This window comes from Aotus nancymaae, unplaced genomic scaffold (genome assembly GCF_030222135.1).
Source record: "Aotus nancymaae isolate 86718 unplaced genomic scaffold, 86718_ANA_hifiasm-v0.15.2.pri h1tg000040l, whole genome shotgun sequence".
NCBI classification, from domain to species: Eukaryota; Metazoa; Chordata; class Mammalia; order Primates; family Aotidae; genus Aotus; species Aotus nancymaae.
Window position 1 is genome coordinate 32,294,638 of NW_026988454.1, and position 21,117 is coordinate 32,315,754.

At 37.5% G+C, this 21,117-nt stretch overlaps 1 protein-coding gene across 7 annotated transcripts in view; it reads left to right on the forward strand.

Moving 5' to 3' along the window:
- AHI1 (Abelson helper integration site 1) overlaps nucleotides 1–21,117 on the forward strand; it is a 220,647-nt gene that overhangs the window by 181,862 nt on the left and 17,668 nt on the right. For 6 of the 7 annotated variants that reach the window (XM_064360653.1, XM_064360649.1, XM_064360650.1 and 3 more), the window contains 2 exons: nucleotides 3,566–3,663; nucleotides 20,578–20,636. In XM_064360653.1, the coding sequence (XP_064216723.1) occupies nucleotides 3,566–3,663; nucleotides 20,578–20,636 (157 nt within the window). The remainder of the gene's footprint in view (nucleotides 1–3,565; nucleotides 3,664–20,577; nucleotides 20,637–21,117) is intronic. The other variant, XM_064360654.1, reaches the window with a different exon arrangement.

The following is a 21,117-nucleotide window of genomic DNA, read 5'->3' on the forward strand; positions in this document are numbered from 1 at the left end:
CTTCTGTAAAACGAAGAAATTGAGGGATATCATCTGTAAGCTTTTCTTCTGTAAGCACTAAAATTGTGGTTCTGATTCAAAATGTAGTACAGGCAGGCCAGGCGTGGTGGCTCACGCCTGTGATCCTAGCACTTTGGGAGGCCAAGGCGGGCAGATCACTTGAGGTCAGGAGTTCGAGACCAGCCCAGCCAACATGGCAAAACTTTGTCTCTACTGACAGTACAAAAAATTAGCTAGGCGTGGTGGCAGGCTCCAGTAATCCCAGCTACTTAGGAGGCTGAGGCAAGAGTGCTTGAACCAGGAAGGCGTAAGTTGTAGTAAGCCAAGATCACACCACTGCACTCCAGCCTGGGAAACATGCAAAACTCTATCTTAAAAAAAAAAAAATGTAGTGTAGGCAGCCTTGAAATTGAAAACAATCTGTGTCTTGAATATTTAAGTCTTTTGTTTCTGCAAATAAATAATTATTATAAATAATAGTTGGTTTTCAGGCTGGTCTATGAAACTTTAACTCAAAACTACGACTAAACAAAAATATTGATTCTAACTTAAGATTTGAATTTTGACAGCCAAAGAGATGAAGGAATGGAAGAAGAATTTCCTTCGTGATTACCGGATGCTGGGCTAAGCTGTACTAAGCCTAGATAAAATTATCTATCTTTGGCACCTTCCCACGACCTTCTCTGCACCCAGGTTCTTCCCAGTGCTCCCCTCCCCAGTCTCTCAAGTGGCCCTAAGTCTCATTGCAGCTCCCTTCCTCAGCTTATCTGCCAGTCAGCAAATTCCTCCCCTAAAAAGTGCTATGTGTCTCAAAAATTACACCACTTCTCACTCCCATAACAAAAGTCTTAATTTCTTTTGTGTAGCTGTTTTAGTTATCTTCTTGTAAGTAGTAAATGACATATAACTCTTTTTTTTTTTTAAGACAAGGTCTCACTTTGTCACCCATGTTAGAGTACAGTGATGCAATCACGGCTCACTGCAGCCTTGACCTCCCGGGCTCAATCGGTCCTCCCATCTCAGCCTCCTGAGTGCTGGAACTACAGGCGTGTGCTATCATGCCCAGCTAATTTTATATGTAACTCTTAAACTCTATTAGAGGTATATTTTTGTGTTTAGAAGAGGTTGCATAATGGAAAAAACACAAGGCAGTATGAAAGGAAGTAATTTTAGGACAGGTTAATTCCTATGTAGGCGTAAGACAGCATGTAAGTTCCATAAACTCAGCACTTCTAACTTCCAGATTATCTAAAATAGGCAAGTTCCTTCTTCCCATTGTTGGCTCTCCCACAGGGTCAACAGCTGAGGTTAAACAGGGGTAGCTTCTGTTTAAATCAAGCTTTTTAAATCAAGAGCTGCCGGCACAATCATAGTCACTCTGGAGTATGCCTCATTTTAACAAGATATTAGAATCCACTATTCTTTTCGTATACCAGTGGAAATATTTTTTTAATTTTTTCACTTGTGTATCTCTAGGCAGGGTGGGATTAGTGCTTTAACTTTAGAATCTAGTTTACAAAAATAACCTCTTAGGCTTGCAGATCTTGAGAGGATATAGATATTTCATCTACAGTGAATTAAAAAGCTAATAAGGCTAGATGCAGCAGCTCACGCCTGTAATCACAACACTTCAGAAGGCTGAAGAGGGAGGATCACTTGAGGCCAAGAGTTTGAGACCAGCCTTGGCAATATAATAAGACTCCATCTCTAGAAAAATAAAATTTTTTAAAAAATCTAATAAAATGTATTCTTCTTCCATAATGACCAAAGCCAGACCTCTGAAGCATATTGCAGTGATAAGTGATGGCTACATACAGAAATTAATTCTTTGTCTCAGTAGTGAACAACCTCAACTGCCATAATTCCTTATTGTATCCCAGAATAATTTATGTCTTCTTTTGGCATCAATCAGTGCTTCTTTAAAAAGCCTTGTAAAGATCAGATCAAACAGGAAAAAAAAAAAAAAACTTAGAAAATCTGAGACTATAATGATTGAATTCTCCCAGTTCATTAGGAGTTCCCTTTCCCTTTTATTCCTTTGTTTACCTGAATTTAACAAAATAACTCAATTGCCCAGTTTTAACATTAGAGAAAAGAAAATGACTGTCAGTAGCATATATTCTAGTCTAAAAATAGGAAGAATTGTCCCTGATCTTTATCTGAAGCCATCTATGCAGAGTAAATGATCTAAAGAAGTATATGAGCAGAATCTCTACCCATTGTTCCATTGAGAGCCTGTCCTCTAAGAGAACAACACAATAAAAGAAATTTGTGCTCCCACTATTATAAAGAATTTATTCTCTTTGTATCTTAGGACACTGAAAAGAACAACATGATTAGCTTCCCCATCACACCTAACACTCTTAAAATACAAGATAAAGAAATCCAGAAATAAAATCACCCCATATATAAAGACAGTTAGTACATCTCATAATCTTAGTTGTACAGTTTTGATCAAGTATATTTCAGCCATTTCTTTCAATTCAGAGTTGTTCTTAATCAAAATAGATTTTCTTTTTAACCTTTTAAAATTTGCACATAGCTCTTTGGATTCAATACCCTATATAGATTCAATAGATTATATAGAATATTGGATTAAACGAATCTTAAATTCAACACTGTATATAGATTCAATATCATATATAGTCCTAACTGCATGCTTATTGATTTCATAGTATCTTCCCAAATTATCCTTTCCTTTTTTTTGAGACAGAGTCTCACTCTGTCTCCCATGCTGGAGTGCAGTGGTGCTATCTCAGCTCACTGCAACCTCCACCTCCCAGGTTCAAGCAGTTCTTGTGCCTCAGCCTACCATAGCTGGGACCACAAGCACACGCCACCATGCCCAGCTAATTTTTACATTTTTGGGTTGAGACAGGGTTTCACCATGTTGGCCAGGCTGGTCTGAAACTCTTGGCCTCAAGTGATCTCCCAACCTCAGCCTCCCAAAGTGCTGGCATGAGCCACCACGCCCTGCTCCTAAATTATTTTTTCTGCGTACTTCTACCTGATAAAATCCTACCTAGTCTTCAGAGTCTGCTACACCTACCACTTCTTCCATTAAGCGTTTTCCATCCCCACATTAGAGTTTGTCTTTGTAATTATTTCACTTTCAAATAACGTCACATTTATTTTATATTGTAATTACTTGTGAACATGTCTTTCTCTGACCAGATTTTAAGTTTCTTGCTAGTGAAGACTATCTTTTGATGATCTCCATACATTCTCCAGCAGTTCCTAGCAGATAACCTTACATTTAGCAGGTTCCTGGTAAATGTGTTTTGAGATAAAATAAAATAAGCATCTGTCTGACCACATAGTAAGTGACAACACCACCGTCTACATTTCTGAAATCCTGACGATTAAAATTTTCCAATCATACTTCTTTTGATAACTAATGAGTAAAACTGCAGATTGCCATATCAAGCAAATTTTAGGTATCTTATTGGTACACCAAGGAATGGAATATCGATTTCTTTAATTTCATATTTGCCCCACCATCATTTTTTCCCTATGGAACAGTGTTCCTTAATTTGGTTACATGAATTCCTTTTTTCAATTTCAGCACTGTATCAAGAACTGCCTCCTGAGATAAAGGAGCGATCCCCTCCTTTAAGCCCCGAGGAAAAAACTAAAATAGAAAAATCTCCAGCTTCTCAAAAGGTAAATGTTTTTAAGAATATGTGTTACATATGTACTTTGATTTTCACTCTCTCTGGATAAAATATTACTTTATTTTTTATGCTTATTATCCTTTATTGTTCACATTTATTTGTCCTGGTACTAACATCATTATGGAATATGTAAGGCAAATATTATAGCCATTTTCCAGATAAGGAAACTGAGGAGGCTCAGAGAGGTTAAAGTAGACTCCAAGTCACAGCCTAAGTGATGGGACAAGGAACTTGTGACTTTAGGTGTGCTATTTCCACTCTGCACTTATTTCTTTAACTGTGATACTGACAGTGTCATCAGCCCCACCTGGGAGTAAACATTTATGCTGCAAGATCACTGGAGTTCACAAAATTAAGATGTTCTGTGTTTCTGGAGTATTCCTTTTACTTGCAAATAATTTAAAATGTTTTTACATTAAAATGAATGTAGCTGTATTATCAGCCATAGCAACCAGAGAAATGTCATGTATTTTAGTCTGTGTCATCAGACCCTTGGGGGTTTTCACTCAGTATTCTTCTGATGTTAGCAGTACTTTGGTAGAAAGGTTTAATAAGCACTGCACTATCATGTATATTGCTTATTAAACTTGTTTTGTTATATGACATTAGCTCTTCCCTTAAACTGAATAATCTCACTGCTTCTTGATTCCATGAACCAACATAGATTTTTTGTACAAATACATCTCACGTACATATCATTACAATGTCACAATAAAGTTTTTTGACAGTTGAACCTGACATATATCGTTCATTCATTCAGCATGTATTTATTGAATGCCTTCTTCCATGCACTCTGTTAATCCCCACTGAAACAGTAGTTTCAAGAGTAGGCAAGGCACTTGCCCTTAAGGCTAACGGGTGACACACCTGCAAGCAAGCAAGTCCAGTAGACTGGTGGAAACTGTAATGAAGGCATGTACACAATGCTTTGGGAACACATACGAAGAAACCCTCTTAATATACCCTGGGGGAGTCCAGGAAGAGTTCCCAAGGAGGAAATACTTGACCTGAGGCATCTGGGATGAAAAAATATGCGTTAGGTCAATGAAGTTAGAAAAAACTTTCCAGCAGATGGAATAACATGAGTAAGTTATGGGATGGTATGATTGTATCTGGGCATAGGTTCTAATTCAGAGAAGGACAGGAGAAATGCAGGAGCCAGGCCACAGAAGAGCGTAGCATACTCTGCTAAAACACTCAGATTTTATACTCCAGACAAAGAGGATCCCTGAAGGAAGAGGTAATCCAGGGAGTGACATGAACAGATTTCTATGTTAGAAAGATCATTCTAGTGCAGCAGAATGGTTGCTGAATTTGAGGTAGCTAAGGACCTAAGATAAGGAAATTAGGAATCCATGGAAATAAAGTATAAAAAACTGAAGTAATGGAGGAGGGCAAAGGACATTAGCTGTAATTGACAGGATTTCATGATTGATTTGATTTTATTAGTGAAATTGGAATCTAGGATTTTGCTAAAGGTTTTCACTTATACAACTGAATAAATAGTGGTGCCACAGAAGTAATGAAATAAATAAGAAAGATATGGGAAGACAGGGGCAAGGAATCACCATTCCTTACAGTTAGAGATGATAAGCTTGGTTTTAGATATCTCAATTTGTTGGTAGTATCTGTAGTGCTCCCAGATAGAAATATTCACTGGGAGCCAGAAATGCAGGGTTGGAATTTGAGAGAATGTAGAGCTTCAAAATCAAATGAGAAAGAATTAGTGTGTTGGTTCTATTATATCAGTAAGTGGAAGCTTGTAATGAAGGAAGAGCCCAGTATGTCATAGAGTTATAAGAGGAGAACACCAAGGACAGAACCCAATTAAACACTAGTATTAAGGGACAGTCAAAGGAAGAGAAGATTAAGAAAGAAGAAAGGAAAAGGAAAAAAAGAAGAAGAAAACAGAAAAAACAAGTGCACTGGAAGCCAGAAGAGGAAGAAAAGTTCAAGAAGAGGATAGTTGGAAACAGCCAAGCAGTTAGGTTGTCGAAGCATTTGGTCATCAAGAGGACCCTGGTAGCTTTGTACCAGAATCAGTAGATTGGCAAGGATTGAAGAGTAGATTAAAGGTTGAATGAGGCCTCAGCAAGTGAACTCTCATGGAAGTCATTCTCAAAGGTTCACTTTGAAGAATAAAACAAGATTCAGCAGTAACTAAAGGGAGACCTGATTTCCATGAATGATTTTTTAAATAATGGACAGACATAAAATTGTATATTAAGGAGACAAAGCCAATAGACAGGTTCAGGTTGAAGACAGATAAAGAAAGGACACCAAGGACACAGTGGATCTTGGAGGAAGCAGGAAGTACTTTATTGGAAAGACATGTTGACAGATTAGTCTTGCTCCAAGCAGAGCGTTCTCCACTGAGAGTGATTTTGCCTTCCAAGAGTCATTTGGCAAGGTTTGGAGACATTTTTTGTTGTCTCAGCTACAAGGTGGGGGATAATACTGGCATCTGGTGGGTAGAGGTCATGGATGTTGCTAAGTATCCTAGAATTCAGAGAACAGCTCCCCTCAACAAATAATTCTCTGACCAAAAATGTCAACAGTATGGCTCCTAGAGCAGTGCCCCTCTAACACAGGTAAGTGTGGATAGGGATGCAGATAAGTTGATAAAGGGTTGAAGTCTAGAAATTAAAGATATTTTTATGTTCTCCAGAACAAAAGCAAGGTTCACTTCTAATGTGAGGGGCAAAGGAGTGAGATAGGAGCACAAGAAGAATAATAACCATTTGAGTAAGGAAAATAGGGACTCATTTAGGATGTATAAAAAGATTCATTAGTAGTTCTGAGAGCTGCTGTTTTAGATACCATAAAAATAGAAGTGACATAAATCTGTGCAGTTGGATTTTTTTTCTTCAGAGTCTCTTCTCAGCATCTAGGGCATAGCAATAGAGAAGGCAGATTTGGTTTAATATAGAATTGGAGTTGTGAATGTGAAAGGAATACAAGAGGTTGAGACTTGATAGCATTGGTAAGTTACCAGAGTGATGCGCCATGAAGGATTATCCAGTTGGAAAGGATGTGGAATCAGAAGATTGGCAGAGTTAGAAAGCAGGGTTCTCCTCTGCAAGGTTGCAGTAAGCTATTGGGACCCAGGTAGAGGCATAGTGTCACACAGAAAAGGAATCAGCAAGCTGGAACTATAGTGTTCAAGACCATAAACTCTTTTGCTTATTTAGTATCTCAGATGTCAGGCAGCTTCAAGTTGTGATAAATTCATAGGGTATGTGTAAGAGCTGATGTGAAATTGAAGAACATGTTATTAGAGTTGAACTGGTCAAGGAACTAGGACCCAGAGTATTGTACAGGTTATAGTCTTGAACATTAAGATTCCAGGATGATAGCAAGAGTTAGGATGAGGAGGAAACTGATGAACAAAGAGCTGACATCCTTAATTCTTAGGTTAGAACAAAGGTCTCGACTTTGGCTTCACATCGAAATCACCAAACCAGTTAAAAAACTAGATATGGATAACAATCTCCACCCCTTCAAATACATTTAATTGGTGAAATGGGACCTAGGTAAGGGCAGATTTCAGAAGCTTTCCAGGTAATTTTAATGTGTAGCCAACATTGACGGCCATTGTGTTAGAGCGACCACAAGGTCTGCAGATCACAGATGCAAAGATAAGTAGAGGATGGAATAGCCAGGTGTCAAAGCACCCAAAGAAAAGTGCTTTGGCATTACAATACCCTAAAATCAGCAGTAGGGAGCTAAGAAGAGGCCACTGTTAACTCCTGGCTCTTGTGGTTCATGAGAGAACCATGAACCATGTGAGAATGAGTATGTGAGAATGAATAGCCTGTGCTGTAAGGAGCTGAAGAAAAATGGTTTCTTGGTAAAACATCATTTTCACATAAGCAAGGATATATGGTGATGGTGGCCTACAACAATGTAAGGACTGTAAGGGGCACAGTCAAGAGGATTGGCAGGAATTTGATTGTGGTAAATGTTGCATGTGTGACAGTACTCATTGTTTGTAATTCAGCACCAGATTTAAGAATTTAGGGAAATGCTTGTTTTAGTTGTGTCTGCTGTAACAAATATAGACTGGGTGGCTTAAACAACAAAATTTATTTTTCCCAGTTCTGGAAGCTGGGAAGTTCAAGAACAATGTGCTGGCAGATCCAGGGTCTGGTGAAAGTCTCCTCCCTGGTTTGCAACTTCATTTATCCTCACTGGGCAGCAAGAGGAAGCAAGCTTTCTTGTGCCTATCATAAAAGCACCAATTCCATTTATGAAGGCTCTATCCTCATGACCTAACTACCTCACAAATACCTCCTAATAACCATCTCATTGAGGGTTAGGATTCTAACACGTGAACTTGGGGATTACACAAACATGAGGTCCATAACATAAACATGAGGTTAACACAAACATAACACAAACCCTGAGGTCTGAATTTGTAACATAAAAACCTTGATGCAGTGGAAACATTTATAACATTGGTATAAAGGGTTGCTGTGACAGCTAACAATACTTTTAGTCTATATTAAAAACTGTGTGATGCTCTGAAAGATAATAGCCTTTACTTTTTGTGACTTTCTCATTTCTCTGACTCTGCAACATGCTAAACTTTGAAACTGAGGTGACCTAATATCCCCTCTTAGTATGTTTCTGTCTATTACCTTTGAGTTAACTCTGACTCTGCCAGAGGATATATAAAGAACTCTGTCAATGTCTTACCTGTGAAGTTGGTATTGCCCCTTCATCTTCCTGATGTGCCTGTGTTCTTATGTATAGGGACCTCCTACTTGCTTCCAAAACTTCCCAGTTCTCACTGCCTGTGCCACTCCTCTACTTAAGTGGACTCACTGCACCAGTCTTCGTTTAGACTGTAGTTGATGACTTTTGCCCCTCACAGACTGATCTCCATGCTTCAGACATATCTTCATATTCATATTCCAGCAGACCAGTTCTTCAGATACCATCATCTCCCTTGATGTCTACTTCAGGCTAATCCCACTGAAGCCCAAACCCTAATTCTAATAGATTTAAGGAATTCATAGTCACGTAAAGGAGTTGCAGAGGATAAAACTCCATTTGGTCAAGGGAGTAGGAAAGTTCTCACTGGAGGATATGGAACTCAAATTAGCCCTTAAAGCTTAAGATGCTTGAATTTCTTTTGTTGAATCCATGTGTTAGAATAGAATCTGCATATATTTTTTCTCTTAGGAATGTTCTGTGTATAGTTAGATAGTATTTTACTTCCCAGTGAGAGAAAATATAACAAATGATCTATGTTTATGTAAAAAGAAGCCCCTAAGAAATATAATGTTGCCTCAAGTAATTAAAATGATTTGGGTGCTCTCTGAGTCATGGAACTAACTCTTGAGAAATGTGTAACTGATCTTCTTCACACCTAGCTCCTTTATCAAAACATACATGGTTTGATTTTATCAAGACCTTACCTTATAAACCTCCCACAGAGTCTTATCAGATATTTAATTTCATCTGCAAGTCTTATTTTTATTATCACATATATTTAAAAAAAAAAAAAAAAAAGAACATGAAAAGTAGTCTCTGATAAGTGACTAAAATTGTGGAGCATCTAAGTTCATAGAATTACAGAACTAGTGATGTGGAAAGGACCTTAGAGATCATCTTTGGTGATTCTAATCACCTCCTTCATTCTATGGGAACTCAAGATCCATGAAGCTATAAAAGGTTCGTTTAAAATGACACTGCTAACTAGGACCATGGCTTCCATATTTTCATGCCAGTGCCCATTTTCCTCCACCACCTAGTCAGGAACACAGACACATAGTTGGCACCTGCACAGTTAGCCAAGTTTGGTATCACACTGGTTTTTTACATCCCTGTTTTTTTTTTTTTGTTTTGTTTTCTTTGGCTTTTTGTTTGTTTTTGAGACAGAGTCTCACTCTGTTGCCAAAATGGAGGGCATGGTGAGATCTCAGCTCACTGCAACCTCTACCTCCCAAGTTCAAGCAATTCTCATTCCTCAGCTTCCCAAGTAGCTGAGATTACAGGCGTGCACCAATACGCTGGGCAAACTTGCAGTTTTAGTAGAGAAGGGGTTTTGCTGTGTTGGCCAGGCTGGTCTCGAACTCCTGACCTCAAGTGATCCACCTGCCTCAGCCTCCCAATCCTACTGGGATTATAGGCATGAGCTACCCTGCCCAGCTTAAATCCCTGTTTTGTGTTTGTTTCATTGTACCCTTCTTTGTATGTAAGTTTTAAGAATTATGTTCTCTATATTTTTAATGAAAAAAAGAAACCTCAGTCATTTTCTTTCCTTTTTAAAATTATTTCTTTTCAAACTATGGAATAAGAAACAAAATTATACCTATTAATAGCTTGGCAGCTGCTGCATCTTACATATTCTTCCGAGTGGAACACACCTGCTCTGTTGCTAATTGTGCCAGGTACCTTCCAGCATTTCATCTGGTTCATTGAAATGTTAGTGGGTGATGGCAGCAATTGTTTCTGGCTCCTCACTGGAGGAGGAGGGGACAAGACTTGAGTTAATTATACCGAAACATATCAGTAACAACTCTTACCACAGGAGAGTGGGAACAGGAGAATGTTTTCCTCCAAGTTCATTCCAGAACATTTTTACCAAGGTGTGCTACAAATTGCATCTAATAGGAAAGAGAATACAGGTGCTCTCAGGAAGGAGAGAAACTCAGAAGCTTTGAAAACAAATAGTGCTGACAAACTTTGTTCTACTTTTTGTATTTTGAACATTTTTTGTTTTTTAGCCTTTTTATTTTTGCTAGCCTGAGCATTAACCTGTATTATCCATTTATGTGGGTAGGAAAGTTATTTTTAAATTTTTTAATTATAAGATTTGTTCTTTAAAAGTAATATATGTTCATAGTTTTAACATTTCAACCAGTAAAGAATAGTATAAAATGAAAAATAAGTCTTCTGTCCTGCTAATATTTATGCTCATTCTGTTTCTTGTATATGCTTACAAAAAATGTTCCTGCATATATAAATATACATGTCTTTGTCTATTCTTTCTGAAACTAGGATCATAGTTAAGATTCTGCTTTTTCTATTTCCAGTATATCTTGGACGTCTTTTCTTTATCTTTTTCTTTTTCTTTTTTCTTTGAGATGGAGTCTCTCTCTGTTGCCCAGGTTGGGGTGCAGTGGCAAGATCCCAGCTCACTGTAGCCTCCGCCTCCCGGGTTCAAGTGATTCTCCTGCATCAGCCTCCCAAGTAGCTGGGACTAAAGGCATGGGCCAGCACGCCTGGCTAATGTTTGTAATTTTAGTAGAGATGGGGTTTCACCGTGTTGGCCAGGCTGATCTCGAACTCCTGGCCTCAAGTGATCTGCCCCCCTTGGCCTCCCAAAGTGCTGGGATTACAGGCGTGAGCCACCGTGCCTGGCCTCTTTTCTTATTAGCAGAGACAGTTCTATTTTTTAACCATTTTGAGGTACCAAAATACCCAATTTTCTTTTTTTAATTCCTAAAGTCTGTTTTTTTAATTCCTGAAAATGCTGTTTTCTTTTTTCTGTATTATCTCTAAAAAACAAAACCCAAAGTAGGAAAGTACTATTTACCTTCTATTAGTGTTTCAACATTAACATGGTCAAGTATGTTTTTATATAAATGCTAGATGTACAATAATTACTATGCACAGAAAAGTTAGATTATTTTTGAAAATATGGAGAAATTACTGTTATTTTTGCTTATATTCTTCTCTAAAAACTCATTGAATGAATAGTAGTTATTGGTTTTGTTATTCTAAGATAATTATATAAGTATCTATTATAGCTAACCTTCACGTGAGCAGAGGAGTGTCTTCATAATTTTCATTATTTTATTAAGCATTTAGAGTCAGTAAGAGCATGCTGGCTTAATTCCAAAGGACAGACTTCTAATCCAAAGTGTACACGTGGTTATGTTCAGGAACAGCTGTTTTCTTGCCTAGTTCAAAACAAGAACAGAGAACCCAAAAGCATTAGATAACTTCATGGTAGTTCCTTTTCCAGCCAAACACACACACATGCAAAATTTACATTGGTAAATCTGTCAGCCTCTCAGAAGAATAATAGGCAGTATATAGATTGCCTTCAATGTGCATGTGTTTTTCTTAGTCTTCAAAGTATCTAATAATTGTGCTGTCTAACACTATTTTTAAAAATCACTTTATACAGAAAATTTTTTTCCATTTACTGATCCCTGTACTAGGAATGAATCTGAATTATTGTTAATCATAGGAATAATATGACTTATTATTATGTTAAGACCAACGACAAATTTATAATAGAAGCAGATTTTCCAAATAGCCAGGAATTAATATACACTAAATCATTGGAAATATGGTCACAATTGTTGCTTCTTTTCTATTGCTAAAGAATAATATCAATTTATATATTTTTTTACGTTAGTAATTCTATTTATCAAAATACAGTGATTTATCTCTAATTTATTAAATGTAATAAAATTAATTTATGCTTGAATTTGCTTTAGAATTTTAGTAATATTTGAAGTTTTCTTTTTTAATCTGGAGAAATGAATCAAAACTAACTTGTAGAGTCAATTAAGCATGTAGAGTCAATAAGAGCATGCTGGCTTAGGATAGTGATGACACTGACCTAAAATCTTACCTTATAAGTAAGTTAAAACTAAAATGCTTATTTGTGTCCCATGAAGAATCTCAATGCAAATAGCACTAATATGTTTTTCCTTTCCCCATAATTTGTTTCAATAACTTATAACAACTGTTTTGAGAAAAAAGTATTAATTTCATATAAATGTTATTTACATTTGAAAAATATCTGTTATTCTGGAGTCTAGAGAGATAAATGTCCCTTAAAGAAGGTGGGTGGTATCCCAGTGATGTAACAGCAAAGGCTGTGTGAGTTACCTTTACCTCACACCCACAGATTCCACTCCCAACAACAGAGTCCCTAAATGACTTCCACAGAGGAATCTCAAAGCCTCCAGAAATTAATAGGGACTCTCTTCTACTCTGAAAGGAACTTATAAGGCCTTGATTCTCTTGAAGGTCTGGCGACTTGTTTGAATGCTTCTTTTATACTTGTGCCTCTGCCATTGTATTTGACATGTGTACCTCAGCCCCTGCTTTGTCTCTTCACCCACAACAGTTTTGTTTCGTGCCACTTTGGGCAAGTGCTCTCCCTGTTTACAGGACCCTCTTAACTCTCTACAGAGTGAGACCCTGCAGGCTGCTTATCTTCTCAGTTTAGCCTGAAGGCAGGACCTAGATAATTGCCAGTGGTTCTGAAGTGAAGGGACCCTTTTCATTTTAAGATCCTGTAATGAAATTTTGTTTTCATTATTCCATTACCTGCAAGTATATGAGTAGTGATATGTGGGCTATAGACTACCCTACTTAAAAAAAGAATTTTACATAAAGATGTATCCAGCTTTGTGAGACATAAAGCGATGAGTATATATACAATGTCTAATAATTAAATTTAGATATCTATTGACTAATGTGTACTTCCTTTGCTTGAGAAGTTAACCATATGCTAATCTTTTCATAAACTATGGAAAATCAACTGTATGCTGATATTTTTATAATTACTTAGAAGTCACAATAATGGGTCATAATGGTGTCTAATTTTAATATGGTTCCCCTTTAGGTACATAAAAAAGGAAGAACTTTTTCTTATTTAAGTGTCTCTTTTACAGACAAGCCATGCATACAATATAAGATGTTTCAACGTATTGGAACAGATTTGCTTTTATTACTCTTTTACTTGAATTTTTTTGTACTTAATGAGTCTTTTCTCTTTTTACCTCTCTTACAGCTTCCCCATTGCTATAGGCATCTTTAAGTAGCCACCTCTTACACACCACTGTCTCTTGCTGACCTGGTTTGGGAAGAACTATTCCCTAGTGATAAGAGATTAGGAAATGGTTTAGTCCCAAAAAAGGAAGTGGGTAACCCAAATGACCCTTGGTTTGCAAGAATTCTAAAAAAGGGGGTGCATTCTGGTGCTTCCCGCCTCCTTGGTTATCTGCAATCAGTTTTCATTTTGCTCAAACATGGTTCCTAAGACCACTAGGAAATAGAAGCAGCATTATTTAGCAATATGACGGCAAACGCATCAGCACCACTTGGAGCGTTATCACTTGTCTCACCAATCCCCAGACCTGGTGGGGGGACATTCAGTTGTCCATTTGTTTCACTAGTCCCCAGGATTGGTGGGGGCACAACCGGTTGCCCATTTTTCTCACTTGTACTGTAGTATGTAATCATAGCTTTTTAAAAAATTATTTGTATCTTATTTGTATTGACTGTCTTCTTTGTGAGATTTGTGATTACCTACCTTAGCAAGGCCCACAGTCTTGGTCATCTTTTTTGTTCTTCCCTGCTGACTCTACCCCATTCTCTACAGCAGCCGGTGAGAAAAGAATGTCCACATTTCTCACTCAAGCTGCTCATTTCTTACTCCAAGCTGACTTGGTCTTCTGCTTTCTTGAAGAGAGGCCATATAACATGAATTCCCTCACATTTTCATCCCTACTTTCTCCACATTTCTGTAATTTTACCCTCCTGCAGCTATTTTCGAGTCTCAGAGAAGGGACTGCTTTTTTATGGCAGACCTCTCCACTTGTGCTTTTGGTCATTTTCCTCTCATATTCTTCTGGTCCTTATTCTCTCAATGATCCCCATCCCTACTCACCTTACCAGCACTGGCATTTTTATTATTTATTCATTTAACACATATTTTGAGTGCCTGCTGTTTTTTCCATGCACTGTGGTAGAAGAGAGTCTGGATGGTATAATAGTCAATAAAACAAAAGTAGTCCCTGCACGTATGGAACTTACAGTCTAACGCGTGAAGGTAACTTTAATCAAAGAGTCACAAAACTAAACATAAAAGCAATAAAAGGACAGTGAAGGGAAACTGAGAGGCCATGTGGTGAGAAGTGGATGAATTGGGTTTTAAGAGAAGCTGGGTGGGCGGGAGGATACATTTGAGGCATTAGAAACAGAATATTCAAAAGCCTAATGTGGCCAGAAATGTTTCGTAATGGCTGCAGCTTAGGATGTAAGGTTGAAAGTAGAAAAAGCTAGACCTGAACAAGTGGACAGGATTGAGGAGGTCCTTGTCTGGCATGTTAAGGAGCTGACTTTTATCCTGAAGGTAGTAAGGAGCCATCAAAGGATTTAAAGCAAGGGAATGACATGATCATATTGGTTTGTTTCAAAAGCTCATTCTAGAAGCTATGAAAAGACTGGGAAAAGCCTACTGAAAGACATAAGACCAGAAGGGGCCGTTGCACTAATTCAAGCCAAAAATAGTAAGGAACTAGGAATTGATTACTAAACCCATGTGAAGGAAAAGATAGGTGGGTGTTGAACAATGAGAACACCTGTACACAGGGAGGGAAGCACCACACACTGGGGCCTGTTGGGTGGCTCTAGGGGAGGGACAGTGAGGGGTAGGGGGGTTGGGGAGGGATAACATGGGGAGAAATGCCAGATATAGGTGACGGGGTGACGGAGGCAACAAACCACATTGCCATGTATGTACCTATGCAAAAATCCTGCATAATCTGCACATGTACCCCAGAACCTAAAATACAATGAAATAAATAAATAATAAAGCAGCTTCCATTCATCAAGCACTTGCAAAAATATATATATATAGGAAGGACTTCAATTTGAGACGTGTAAAGTTCATAGCACCTATGCAACAGCCAACTGCAAATAACCTTGCAGACATCTATGAGGCTCAGGAGAGATTTGCTAAAAACTTTTATTTGCAAGATTTAAAATTTATGGATACAAGTATATTTTCAGAAAAACTCCTGTGTTGAAACTCACTTTGCTGAAGACTAACCATTGCTAAGTTGTTATATTTTGAAGAAAACTTGACATCTGAGTCCACAGGAATAGAGGAGTGTAAAGAATAAAAATGACAAAGGGTAGAAGACAGGGCCTTAAAGAATGCCAGTTTTTTTAGAGTGAACTGAAGGGAAGGAGCTTGGGAAGGATATTTCTGTGTAACAGCCACCGCCTGGTATACAGCCTTTCTGCTCTCTGCTGATAACAGTATCCCTTTTCCCATTCTTCAGTCTTCATTGCACCTTTTACCTGCCTCCTGAAGATACTTTCCTAAAATCGAAAACAAATCATGTGACTTACCACTGCATAAATCCTAGTTGGCTTCATATTTGTCTCTAAAGCCAAATCTCATAAGTTTTTATCCAGGTCCCACCCCTCAAAGATTAAATAGACGTTCTCACCTATTTTTGCCTTATCTTCTAAAACACTCTCCTTATTAAGCTGCCCAGCAGATGAGTATTTGTTATTGTTTTTAATTGGCACAATTAGTATCCTAAACTACAAATCATGATCAGGATGGTCCTCACTTTTTGGAGACAGAATCTCACTCTGTTGCCCAGGCTGGAGTGCAGTGGCACCATCTCAGCTCACTGCAACCTCCAACTCCTAGGTTCAAGCAATTCTCCTTCCTCAGCCTCCCTTGTAGCTGGAATTACAGGCGCGTGCCATCAGTCCTGGCTAATTTTTGTATTTTTAATAGAGATGGCAGTTTCACTGTTAGCTAGGACGATCTTGAAGTCCTGACCTTGTGATCCACTTTTCTTGGCTTCCCAAAGTGCTAAGATTACAGGCCTGAGCCACCACGTCCAATGGTCTTCACTTTTTGTAACAGTATGCTTCTAGAAACTGCACCTTAATACAGAATTTTTTCCTTAAATAAGAGCATTATAATTGGAGGATTTAACATCAAGTAAACCAGATACATTATCAGTAATAAATTCTGAAATCAGGCCAGGCCCAGTGGCTCATGCCCCTAATCCTAGCGCTTTGGGAAGTTGGGGCAAGAGAATCACTTGAGGACAGGAGTTTGAGACTAACCTGGATGATATGGTGAAACCTACCTCTACTAAAAAATCAAAAAAATATGATGGTATACACCTGTAGTCCCAGCTACTTGAGAGACTGAGGCCATAGGTTGGCCTGAGCCTGGGAGGTTAAGGCCACAGTGAGCTATGATCACACCACTGCACTCCAGCCTACTCAGGCTACTCAGCCTACTCAGGCTACTCAGCCTCCTGCAGAGCAAGACCCTGTCTCAGTTAGAAAGTAAGTGAATAAACAAACACATACATACATACATTCTAAAGTCAAAGAAAACTTCAAACTTATGTGAGTATTTAAAATCATAAAATTCTGCTCCTGGAAACAGAATTGTAGCAATAAAAGAAACCTTTCTAGTCTTGTCTAGAGCTTGTATAGTCCAGTAGTTTGTAAACTGTCATCTCTAGAGCCCTATTTTTCAGGGATCTGGGGGCCTAAGGGTGGGGAGCAGGGGGTGCCAGGCCATGCAAACCTAGTTTCACCCAGAGTAATTCTTATTTCACGTGTTTATACGTGAGGCTTTCAAACAAAATATTAATTGAAAACAGTTTTGCCATTAAATCCATTTGAAAAACACTAGTGTAACCAGTGTAACCTTCAGACTACTTCTGTAACCTTGGTAACTCTGGGCCTCCATTTCCTGGTCTGTAAAATAAGAGAATGGTGCCATGCTGTTTATGTTTTTATTTTGAACCCCCATCCACTTTCAAGTGAAAAAGACCCCAAGACAGGCTAAGTGGCTTATTTGGGCCACATAGAGTTAATGACAGAACCAAGACAAGAACTGAACCACCAACCCTAGTTGTTGTTTTTCCTGTCTTGCATCTTTTTTTAAAAAAAATTCTTACAAAGTAGATATAAACAAACTATGAAATTATGTGGAAAAGGTAGATCTATCATGAGGTATATAAGCAGCATGTAAAAATAGAGCTGTACTGGCCAGGAGTGGTGGCTCACACCTATAATCTCAGCCCTTTGGGAAGCTGAGGCAGGTGGATCATGAGGTCAGGAGTTCGAGACCAGCCTGTCCAATATGATGAAACCCCATCTCTGCTAAAAATTACAAAAATTAGCCAGGTGTGCTGGTGTACACCTTTAGTCCCAGCTACTCGGGAAGCTGAGGCAGGAGAATCACTTGAACTCAGGAGGCGGAGGTCGCAGTGAGCCAAGATCACACCACTGCACTCCAGCCTGGGTGACACAGTGAGACTCTATCTCAAAAAAATAAAAAATAGAGCTATACCGTATCATAAATTTGCCTTATTTAAATCTGGTGTGCTAGATGCAACATACATTGATTGAACATTTACCTAATTCTATATTCATTTTCAAGTTTATAAAAATATTTGGAGGAGTTGTTTGCATAGCTCATTTCTCTTTTACAAAGCTATATATGAGTAGTTTTCTTCCTTGTGAATTTCCAAATAATCAGTGGAAGCATTTAATCATTCCATTAATCATTTCTTTTATGTTAACTCTTATTGCATTTAAATTTAAAAGCATCTTGCTTTCCAAACCCTCAACTTGTGAGGGTTTGGAAAACAAGAGTTTCTAGATTCTGGTCCTTTCACTCATCACCTTTGCTTTGCTCATTTTCCTCTCTTCATCCCCTCCTCTCCAAATCAAGGATATCCATGAAGAGGGAACAAAGTCATAAAACAACTGTCTGAGAAGTGTGTGTGGAAAGGAGGGAAAGAAGGGCAGTCATGTCCTTGGCCTTGTCGATGGTGGGGGGTGTTTGCGGGCTGATTGCACACCAGGCTTGAGGACTTTTTTGTTTAAAGGTAAAATAATACAGAACAGCTCACAGAGACACCTCCTTCTTCCCCCTACTTCTGCCTCCATGTGTAACTACCCATATGATGTGCTGCTGCTGAGACCAAGGAATGAGTGAGTAAAGGTGTTCAGAAGTGAAATATTGGTCCTAGTTAAATAAAGTGTTAAAACTTTGCAATTTGGATCACCTATTAACTTAGGAGTCATATAATTTGAACACAGGCTAAGCCACCTCTGCATCATTAAAAAGGAGTTGGGTATGCCAGTTATAGGAATACACTAGTACAGTAGGAAAAAATGGCAGGGACGATGTTTAACATACCTAAGACAAAGTTTCTGAAGACATCACAGCATCCATTTCACATGAACAGACTGTTACAAGCAGAATTGGTAAGAGCTGCACATGGCAACATATTATTACTCATTTTTCAGGATAACAAAAAATAATTAAAAGTAACATGGGCTTAACAGTGATACTATAATTCAGTATGACTTCTCTCCCCTCAACCTCTGGAATAGGTTCAAATTGATGAGAATTTCTGATCAGCGCCCTTATGTAGAGTTCTATTTTGAAAAGTTTTATCAAGTTTTATATATACCTATACTGATAGTAAGATGCTGATCTTGTTATGGACAAAGGGATAAAAATGATACCGAGACCTTGTAAAGAATAGCTGGGCATGGAGGCACACACCTGTAATCCCAGCAACTCAGAAGGCTGAGGTGGGAGGATTGCTTGAGCCCAGGAGTTCAAGGCTGCAATGAGCTATGATCATGCCACTGTACTCCAGCCTGAACAACAAAGCAAGTCTCCATCTCTTAAAAAAAAAAGAAAGAAAAGAATAAAACATTTAATTTGATTACTGTGTTAGAATTTATTTCACAAGTCTGGAAAGAAACAGGATAATTTCTGTTACGATGGTGCTTTCTGAGGTTTTAATGGTTTTCTTTGCTTATTGCTCTATTGGGTGAGGGCAGTCTGAATTAGTAGTTGAATCTGATATTTCCTGTGTGTATGTACTTTTTTCCCAAACACGTTTTAACTGAGTCAGAGCAGTTCCATTGGTGGAGAAAAATCAAGGTGTCATTGGTTCTTTTGTTGTTCTACCAAATTGAGTCACTTATTACAACACTCAACCTTTCACAGCAAAGTCTTCTTGCTCTTTAATTCTTGTTTTATTATGCTTGACTTAAAGCTACGCAGCTAGCAGTGATAATCACATAATTATGGTCCAGAAAAGCATAATATCCTCTTGAAATCTGTAAGAAAAGTAATTCTAGTTTAAAGATAGTGCCAAATCTTGCTGAAGAATGATCTTGCAGAAAGCTGATTGTGAAGAAGGAAATCTAAAAAGGCCAAACAGGCTTCAGTAGAGATAACACTGGGAAAGCAATTACTCAAAAAAAGACTGAAAGAGAAGGTTGCATTCCTTTTCTTTCATTTCATTTTGCTTTTATGTTTTCTGGATTATTGAAATAATTAGGAACATATGGTATATCTCTTTCATTTGTACAATATTGAACTTTGACATAATAACAATTCATGTTTTCTTTGTGAATGTTAAACAGATCCTTTCCATAACATAATTATGTCTAAAAAAAAATTCACAATTCACTTTATAGCAACATTAGGTTGATTTATAGAATACTATATATCATATCAAACTCAATTGCCCACAGTATACTTTAATTTGAAGTTAATGTTTCAGATTCTAAAGGAAGTATCCAACACTCAGAGTGTAATTTGGTACCCCTTAAATTGCTTATTGTTTTTCTCACGGAGGTGCCATTAATAAAACAAGATATTCTGAACACATTTTGTAGATTTAAAGGGCTTTCAAATTCAAAATCTTGCATACAGTTCAATGCATATTACTGTGAAAATATAAAATATACTCTAAAGAATATGAAGGAAAGACACATGCTAAAAGATATATTTAGAGCTTAAGTAATATACCACATAGTATTGGGAGATTAAACTGATTCACAATTGATTTTTTTTTTTTTTTTTTTTTTGGTCACATACCTGAAAGCTGACTTTACTTATAAAGAGTGCTTAAACTCTCTGGAAAACTACTTCCTTGGTTTTTCATGGGAGCAAATATATTGTCCTGATAGACATTTATGTTCAGGACAAGCATAGGTAGTCTTATTCAGAACAGGCATATGCTCTCCCTACTCAGGAAGGTGATGGGTTTTCAGCATGTGAATATTGACTGTGTTGTCTTTTCTCATTTTTTACTTACTACTTGCTTTGCTTCTTCTTCCACAGCAATCAGTCCATAAGAACAAGTCCCAAGATTTCAGACTAGGCTCAGAATCTATGACACAGTAAGCAACTTCTTCAAATTAATTTGCCATGATAAATGGTTGGGATTTTTTTTTTTTCAGGACAATTTCTCCGTTTCTCATTTTTATAACGTTATCAAACTATAAGTTAAATTTCAGATAGTTGATGTTAAAGGGGTTTGGCTTGTTTAAACTATGAATATTTTAATAGTTGGACTCTGAGAATGTGTGTTATTACAAAGTTATAAGAAATCCTATTAAATGAATAACACAAAAAACTTTAGAGGACCTATTTTGTCATTTATTTTTGTTTGAGTACTATTTTGAAGTAACATTAACTGAAAACAAATGATGTGATGAAAGTAAAATTATGAATGCCTTTTTTTGAAGTATTAAGGAAAAAGCTAATAAGCAGAACATTGTCATTATATATTTTCTATAAATCCTTAATCTATTTGAGTAATTTCTTTTGAGGTATTTATTTTCAAAGAACTCTGGAAAGTTTTTATATTTGCAATTAGTA